The sequence below is a fragment of the Aegilops tauschii genome, chromosome 3, assembly GCF_002575655.3.
Source record: "Aegilops tauschii subsp. strangulata cultivar AL8/78 chromosome 3, Aet v6.0, whole genome shotgun sequence".
Lineage (NCBI taxonomy): Eukaryota > Viridiplantae > Streptophyta > Magnoliopsida > Poales > Poaceae > Aegilops > Aegilops tauschii.
Genome location: NC_053037.3, coordinates 72,679,244 through 72,688,441, shown reverse-complemented (window position 1 = coordinate 72,688,441; position 9,198 = coordinate 72,679,244). Strand labels below are relative to the sequence as shown.

General features: G+C 52.0%; 1 protein-coding gene across 1 annotated transcript; it reads right to left on the bottom strand.

Moving 5' to 3' along the window:
- Nucleotides 1-4,861: 4,861 nt before the first annotated feature.
- Nucleotides 4,862-8,916, bottom strand: LOC109739458 (probable galactinol--sucrose galactosyltransferase 2). The gene is made up of 8 exons (XM_020298547.4): nt 8,391-8,916; nt 8,061-8,283; nt 7,439-7,683; nt 7,253-7,343; nt 7,116-7,164; nt 6,102-6,974; nt 5,808-6,010; nt 4,862-5,699 (listed from the first exon to the last, which is right to left on the bottom strand). Exons 2-8 carry the CDS (start codon nt 8,249-8,251, stop codon nt 5,096-5,098), a joined length of 2,256 nt encoding a protein of 751 aa, XP_020154136.1. The 5' UTR covers nt 8,252-8,283; nt 8,391-8,916; the 3' UTR covers nt 4,862-5,095.
- Between the last annotated feature and the right edge of the window lie 282 nt (nt 8,917-9,198).

The following is a 9,198-nucleotide window of genomic DNA, read 5'->3' as shown; positions in this document are numbered from 1 at the left end:
TTAGTACAGACATAAGTTAAACAAGTTGCCATAAGATGGCTAGCACAAACTGGGATACAGATCGAAAGAGGCGCAGGCCTCCTGCCTGGGATCCTCCTAACTACTCCTGGTCGTCGTCAGCGGGTTGCACGTAGTAGTAGGCACCTCCGGTGTAGTAGGAGTCGTCGTCGACGGTGGCGTCTGGCTCTTGGGCTCCGGCATCTGGTTGCGACAACCAGGTAGAAGGGAAAGGGGGAAAAGAGGGAGAAAGGCAACCGTTAGTACTCATCCAAAGTACTCGCAAGCAAGGAGCTACACTACATATGCATGGGTATATGTGTAAAGGGCCATATCGGTGGACTAAACTGCAGAATGCTAGAATAAGAGGGGGATAGCTAATTCTGTCGAAGACTACGCTTCTGGCCACCTCCATCTTGCAGCATGTAGGAGAGAGTAGATGTTAAGTTCACCAAGTAGCATCGTATAGCATAAACCTACCCGGCGATCCCCTCCTTGTCGCGCTGTTAGAGAGCGATCACCGGGTTATATCTGGCACTTGGAAGGGTATGTTTTATTGAGTATCCAGTTCTAGTTGTCATAAGGTCAAGGTACAACTCCGGGTCGTCCTTTTACCGAGGGACACGGCTATTCGAATAGATAAACTTCCCTCCAGGGGTGCACCACATAACTCAACACGCTCGATCCCATTTGGCCGGACACACTTTTCTGGGTCATGCCCGGCCACGGAAGATCAACACGTCGCAGCCCTACCTAGGCACAACAGAGAGGTCAGCACGCCGGTCTAAATCCTATGCGCGCAGGGGTCTGGGCCCATCGCCCATTGCACACCTGCACGTTGCGTACGCGGTCGGAGAGCAGACCTAGCAACCTCCATTTTAAAGGAAGTCACGTTATGCGGTCCAACCCGGCGCGCGCCGCTCAGTCGCTGACATCGCGAAGGCTTCGGCTGATACCACGACGTCGAGTGCCCATAACTGTTCCCGCGTAGTTGGTTAGTGCGTATAGACCAAATGGCCAGACTCAGATCAAATACCAAGATCTCGTTAAGCGTGTTAATTGATGTAACCACGGACACCGACCAGGGCCAGGCCCACCTCTCACCTAGGCGGTCTCAACCTGCCCTGTCGCTCTGCCACAAAGATCCACCCAGAGGGCCGTCTGGACAAAGGTCCTTTCAGCCCCCAATCCGTGAATCACTCGCGGGTGCTCCACGAGCCGACCCGACTTTAGTCACCACATGTATAATGTATAAAGTATATAGTATAAACCCGTGATCACCTCCCAAGTGATCACAGCCCGATAGTATAGCACAGCGGACGGACAAGAATGTAGGGCCACTGATGGAAAACTAGCATCCTATACTAAGCATGTAGGATTGCAGGTAAAGGTAACAACAGTAGTGGCAAAGACAGGCTATGCAGCATAATAGGATTAACGGAAAGCAGTAACATGCTACACTACTCTAATGCAAGAGTATAGAGAAGAAGAGGCGATATCTGGTGATTAAGGGAGGCTTGCCTGATTGCTCTGGCAAGAAGGAGGGGTCGTCAACAGCGTAGTCGGTCGGGGCACCAGCAGCGACGTCGGTCTCGTAGTCTACCGGAGAGAAGAGGGGGGGAAGAAACAGTAAATACGGAGCAAACAAAGCATCACAAAACATAACGAGGCAATACGCGATGCTAGGTATATCCTAACGCGGTAGGAGGTGATACCGACAAAGGGGGGAAACATCCAGGAAAGTATCCCCGGTGTTTCGCGTTTTCGGAGAGATGAACCGGAGGGGGAAAGTTGCGTGTTTGCTATGCTAGGGATGTGTGGCGGACGAACGGGTTGCGTATCCGGATTCGTCTCGTCGTTCTGAGCAACTTTCATGTACAAAGTGTTTTCATCTGAGCTACGGTTTATTTTATATTAATTTTTAAAGTTTTAATTCAATTTTGAAATTAACAGATTTTAATTAATTAGAAAAGGTAATTATTGGGTCAGCATGACATCAGCATGATGTCAGCAGGTCTACAGGTTGACTAGGTTAACCCTGGCACGTGGGGGCCGTTTGTCATAGTCTCAGGTTAATTAAACATGGTTAATTAGTTAACTAAAATGATTAGGTTAATCTAATACAAAATTAATTAAGTTAATTAATTTTTTAATTAATTTATTTATTATTATTTTTATTTATTTATTTTAAAACTTCTCTTTTTTATTAAAGTTCAGGGGCTGGGCCCCACTTGTCATAGGGCCAGTGGGGGCCTTAGCGGGCAAGCGAGTTACGGGCGCTGGCACGCCCAGGTCAACAGGGGGCTGGGCGCCAGCCACGGGCACGAGACAGAGGCAACTAGTAGCGGTGGCCGTGGGCGAGGCAGGGCGCGGCCAAGGGGCGCGGGTGGGCGCGTGCAGGGCACGCTGGGCGCGGCCCCGAACGGTGTGCAGGGGAGCGGGCTGCAGGCGGGGTAGGGGTCGGCAGGGAGCAGGGCCGCAGCCTGGTGGCGCGGGGCGTGGGTCGGGCGTGCGCGCTGCAAGGCTCAGGGGGGTGGATGGAGCAGCAGTGGAGGCGGGCACAGTCATGGCCGGAGCGGTGACCGCGACCACGGCCAAGCGCGCGAGCGTGAGCGTCAAAAGTAGTTGCGGAAGGCGGGGCGACACGGTGGCCGCGGCGGGCGTACGGGACGGCACGGGGAGGCGCGAAGGCGAGCGCGAGGCCACGGCACGGGGCGGCGGCGTGCAAGGGACAGAGGGGGAAGAGGGAGCCGGCCTCACCGACGATGTAGAGACCAGGGGGCGGCGAGGCTCGATGGGGCCGGTGAGGGAGAGGTCGAGGGCGCGTCGGCGGAGCGGTCCGGCGAGGTCGTGTTCCGGCAAGGCGGCGTGCACGGTCGGGCCCCGATCCGATCTGGATCGTGGGAGAGAGGGAGAAAGCGAGTGGGGGGAGTGGCTGTTCGGTTAGGGTTAGGGGAAGTGGGGGAGAGGATAAGGGAGTGGGGGCGGCCGGTTGGGCCAGGTGGGCCGGCCTGCTGGGAGGTGGGCCGCCTGGTCCAGTGGGTGGGGGGTTCTCTTTTTTTTGGTTTTGTTTTTCTATTTTTGTATTTTCTTTTCTTTTATTTATTTACTTTTCTGTTTTAAATCATTTTAAATTATTTAGGCATTTTATAAAAATGTGTTTACTACACCATATTTATCTATGTAATATTTAGTACAAACCGAACATTTTTATTTTAATGTTTGAAAACTTTTATTATTTATCAAACTTTGAATTCGAATTTTGGACCGGTTTTGATCTAACGATAGATTAGCAGCAGTAACCGTGGTGACGTGGCACCATTAGCGTGGGATCACTGTAGCTTAATTATCCGGGCGTCACAATTGGAAAGCAGTTCGGTGGATTTTCAGATACCTGCGTGGTACTTTTAATGCTTATTTACAGTTTGGAAAAACTGGAGATGGGCTTGTTGGTTTTGTTGATTCTGATTTTGCTGGTGATTTGGATAAGAGAAGAACGCTCACAGTTTATGTTTTCATCATTGGTGGTTGTGCTGTGAGTTGGAGAGCAACTTTGCAGTCTATTGTGGTTTGTTCCACTACTGATGCCGAGTATATGGCTATTTCTGAGGCGTGCAAAGAAGCTATCTGGTTGAGAGGTTTATACACTGAGCTTTGTGGAGATTCATCTTGCCCTACCGTATTTAGTGACAGTCAAAGTGCTATATATCTTACAAAGAATCCAATGTATCATGAGAAGACAAAGCATATTGATGTCAGATTTCACTATATTCGAGATGTTACTGGTGAAGTCGATTTGAAGGTATGCAAGATAAATACTCATGATAATCCTGCTGACATGATGACAAAGCCAGTTCCTACCAATAAGTTTGAGCTTTGCTCAGGCTTAGTTAGTATTTCTCACTAGTCCTATGGGCTTTGACGTACAAGGTGTTTATGCTGATTTGGATGGAGTTATTCACTTTCTTTGACTATTGAATGGAATTTGGCTCAAGGTGGAGATTGTTAAATTATGATCCAAATTATAGTATTGTGTTGGACTGGACGTAGTACAACCGGTGTGGGCGTTGCATTGACGTCGACGCATACGAGTACAACTCGTTTACTTGTCCTACAAGAACTCCTATGTGTTGCCCCTCATATATACTTCATGTAGTCGCACCTAAGACGGCCTGTCGTCTCGTGCTTGTAATACTCTTCTCGTAGTGATTGCGCCTTCGTGCGTCTGTGGTTTTTTTCCGCATGAGTTTCCATGTAAAAATCTGTATCTCTCTGTCTTGTTTATTTCTCGTTATTATCTAACAGTTCTTTGGCGTTTTGTCTTTGTTTTGTATGATCTACGGATCATTTACTGAAAAACCAAGGTGTGTGTTTTTCATGTACGAGGGTATGGTGAGTTACCATAATTGTTTTTTTTAACACAGTACAAACTCAAACGCTCATATACACGCGTATACACTTACTCCTATGAACGCACACACGCACATCCTATCCCTATGAACACCTTCAGACTAGCCACAATGGGTAGTAACATGGACTAGTAACATGCTCATGTTACTAGTCTATGTTACTACCTATATAGTGGGGAGTAACATATGTGTGGTAACATGTAGCATTTCATTTATTAAGCTATAGACACATCTTGCCTTGATATATGTGATGTTACTCATGTGTGATGTTACTCATACTAGTAGTAACTAGCTATGTTACCACTTTCATCTCTTTCTTCATTTATTGCATGCCACATCATTTATTTAACCTAGATATGTGTGATGTTACTACCTATGTTACTCCCACTATGGGTAGTCTCAATAATTGTTTTTTTTAGAGAATTAGAATTAATGTGAATCATGAAAGTAATCGATTTACAAGGAGCACCATCCTTTATTGCATTCATTCAAATCTTAATGATAGTACAGAAGGGATACATTATTGCATTTGCCACAATGATAGAGCAAAGCATAATCTCTCTACATGGCAATATTTATCTCTCGATCAATCTCTCTTAAGCACTATAGGCACCAACAATGGAAAGAAATAATCCAACGGCTGAGATCGCCTCAGCCAGCCCCGTGATCGTGAACACGAGCATGCCAGCCTAGACCCGAATCTCCAGCGTCCACCGGTACATCTCCTCCTCCGGGACCGGCACGTCGACCGTGACGAGCCCCGTGTCGGCGTCGTAGCCGAACTCCACGTCAGCCGAGTCGAGGGAGCATTTCGCCGGCCTCCGCGAGCAGTAGGCGCCGAACCGGCCGCAGCCGCGCACCCTGAGCGCCACAACGGCCTTGTCGTCCTCGTTCGTCCTGACGACGCACTCCTCGACGGCACCGCCGGCATTGAACATGTGGAGCAACCCGATGGGCGCGAACGAGATGTCCGGCGCCACGGCGCGGACGGGGCACACGTGGAACAGCTCGTATTCGAGCCTCTTGAGCGTCACCGGCAGGGTGGCGCCCCGGGGCAGCCGCACGAGCTCCCCCGCCCGGTGCGTGTACACCACGGCGTCGCCGGTGCAGTCGTCGGTGCCGGTGGCCTGGGTGATGCCCTCCACGTCCTCGGCGCGCACCGAGCCGGTGAGCGTCCCGGGCGCCTCGTCGTGGATCCTTGTCTTTTTGACGACGCGACACCACCCCGCGCCCTGGCAGTTGAACACCCCCACCACGCCGGCGCACTTGTTCATGTTCCATATCTTGAGCAAGCTGAGAGAGAAAAGCAAGGGATCACATATCAGCACTGAGATGGAATCTGGGAGAGTTTCATTCACGTCAGAGAGAGGGAGGATTCCTTTGAAGGATGATGGTGAGCACCTGGCACCGTCGCGCGCCGGGTCGGAGAAGAGGCAGTCGCGCGTGGGCCTGCCGGGGAGCTGTGCGCGGAGCACGGAGCCGTCGGGGAGCACCAGCTTCTTGAGAAGGTCGAAGTTGTGGTTCCCTGGCTTGTCGCTGACATAAATGGGGCAGCCGCCGATGGCCCTCGCCGCGCCGTGGTACTCCGCCGCCGGGTGCAGGCTCTGCACCATCCATCAGTCAGAAGTCAGAACAAACAGTGAATTTTTTTAATTAAACTCCAGAAGGAAAGAAAGAAAGAAAGAATTAGTGTACATGGAACATGTCCCAGTCGGGCTGCATGAACTCGCCGAGGAAGAGCGTGTTGTAAGCGACGGAGGAGATGTGGACGGTGTGCGACGCCGGGTCGCGCGGGTAGAAGTCGTCGGAGGCGCGCACGACGGCGGTCTGCTTGGCGCTGTAGAGCATGTCGGTGTTGTGGCACATGCAGGAGATGCATCCGTTGTCGGGGAAGTTGCGGGCGACGGAGGCCTCGAGCGCGCGGTGGTAGGCGCGTGTGAGCGCGACGCGGCCGCCGTGGCCGGCGCCGAGGGTCTCCACGATGTTCTGCACGTCCACCTTGACGCCGTCGACGCCGCAGGCGGCCAGGTAGGCGTGGAGCTCGTCGTAGAAGCTGTAGACCTTGCGCGGGTGCACGAGGCCGAGGCCGAGCACGGAGAGCGAGTCCATGACGATGTCGGGCTGGTTGCCGGTGACGCCCGGCGACTGCACCGGGTAGGCCAGCGCGGACTCGTAGTGCTCCATCCCGGCCGCCGACGGCTTGACGCCGCCCCAGTAGCCGGCCATGGCGTGCCAGACGTAGACGCTCTTGACGCCGTGCTCCTTCTTGGTCTCCTCCACCAGCCGCTTCAGCCCCGGGGTCTCCTCCTGCTGCTCGCTCTGGAACTTGGTGTTCTCCTTGATGCCGGTGAGCCTGCTCGCGAACTGCGCCCCTTCCTGGACGGCGACGCTCGGGTCTTCCTTGTTCTCGCTGCCGATCTGCTGCCAGCCGTCGTCAATGATGAGGAACCGCGGCGGCGCGCCACCCTCCGCCAGGCTGCGGAGCCCCTGCTTGACGCCGTCGGCCGTCACGTCCGTGTAGAAGGCGTCCCACGTGCACCACCCGAACCAGTCCACAAACGACGGCACCTGCATAAGCCAATCCACAAGCACACAAAAAAATCAAGATACGAGCGGTGGACTTAATACTGTAAATTTAGCCCATCAAACGTCCGCGGACGCGGACGCGCCCAAATCAACGTGGTCGAACATGATAGAAATTGTACTGACCTTTTTCTTCTCCCTGTGGTGGAACGTCTGCATGTGCTTCTCAACGGCCCTGCATTCCAGATAAAGAACATTCAACGTGTCAGTTTAGATTTCGATTTTAGTCGAGTGACGGAGGAAGAAGAGGAAGACGTATGTACTTGACGGCCTGGGTGATGGTGTCGAAGGGGTTGGTGCCGGCGTGGATGTACACGCTGTTCATGCCCTGCTCCGTCTGCACCGCTTTGTCCCCTGCTCTCACCCACACGCACAACAGAATTCAGCACAGATCCCAGTGCAAACACAACCACAGATTAATCTGGTAAAAAGGAGCTCCTGATCATTACCGCTCTCGATGCAGATCTGGAGCTGGTCTTGGTCGTTGCCCTGGAGCACCGTTCGGAACTGCCCCTCCAGCAGCGGCAGCATCACCAGGTACACCGGCTCGCTGTCGCCGTCGTCGTTGCCGGCGGCGGCAGGGACCTCGATGAGGATGAATTGGGTCTCCAGCGGGACGTCGCGGCCGGAGGTGCCCATCCGCTGCGTCATCCACCACAGCTTGAACCGGAACAGGCACATGAATCGGCAGTCGCTGCAGCAAACAATTTTTCCAGTGAAATGTAATTCAGCTGAGTTGAAAAGCTATGCCAATAATAAACTGCTGTAACAAAATTCATAAAAATAACTGGAGTATGATATTTTTTTTAGAAATCAACTTCCTAAATGTAAATTAAGCTGAAGTACTCAGAAATCAACTTCCTAAATTTTGATAGGAATCCTCAAAAAATAAAATTGATAGGAAAAAAGAGAGCAGGAGGAAAAGAAAAACTCAGAAATCCATGGTGCATTCCAGAGTTTGCCCAGGTGTTCATCCACCTTCCCCACATTTATCCAGCACTATCTCTTTTCCTCAACAGACACGAGTACAAAGTTCTCAAAAAAAAACAGACACGGACAAAGAATACTGACCGGAGAGTCCCGAAGGTGAAGACGTGGTGGCTCTTGGCCTCGCCGGCCGTGGCGCCGACGAAGGCCCCGTCGACGAGCCCGGCCCCGGAAGCGTGCGCCGCGGTAACGTTGTCCGGCACGCCGGAGAGCACCGTCCGGCCGCGCACCGCCAGCCTCCCGTCGCTCACCGTGATCTGCGGTGTCACCGTCATCTCCGACGACCAGATTCAAAGGACCACCCCTTCTGCAACACGAGAACGGCCGGCGTTAGCATCCAGCAAACGACCAAAGCAAAATTCAGATGAACCACGAAGAGAGATGCTGACCAATTAAGGAGGACAAGACGCGTACCTTGCTTCGATACGGAGCTTGATAGATGCCGGACGATGGTATATGATAAGAGTGATAGAGAGTGCTTTGTGTGCGGGTAATCGGAACTAGTAGCACTAATCTAATGATATGATAAGATGGTGCGCTGCCCTCGCCGAAGAGGGGGATGAAGGGAGGGAGGAGGCGATGGGGAGAGGAGGGGTTTATATAGTCGGGAGGGAGGAGGGGCGAGACGTGCGTGGCCGGTGACACGACATCCACACGCGGCCCATTCCCATTCGGGAAGAAGAAGCCAGTCGCTGGAGAATTCACATGTTTCTTCTGCCCACTACGCGGAAATCATGGGTTTTCCTGCGAGGTTTCTTTGTGTGGAAGATTGCATTTGCATGCATGATGGAGTACAGCTGCTGGTGCGGACGATCTGAGGTGTCCCAGTTCGATGTACGTATCTCTTTCTTACAAGGAAGTTGTAATCGTGTAAACTATGCTGCCACGCCTGGATTGTTGCTTGTGTGTTTCCTGTTGCCGGCCGAGCGGAACAAATGACAACATGCAGCAGTCTTGGTCTCGGAACATTATCCCTCTCTTGGCTCCCGACGTCCATATCTTTTCTTTCTGTGCTGCTCAAGCATTCCATTTTTCGTGTTCCACAGTTTCCACCGAAGACTGGCGCAATCGTTATCTACTGCCTCCGATCCATATTACTTGTCCCAGTTCGATGTCCTTTTTTTTTTTAGAAATGGATATTCTAGACATATTTTACTGGTTATATTTAGACAAATCCAAGACAAGTAATATGGATTGGAGGGAGTACAAATATTTACCCCCC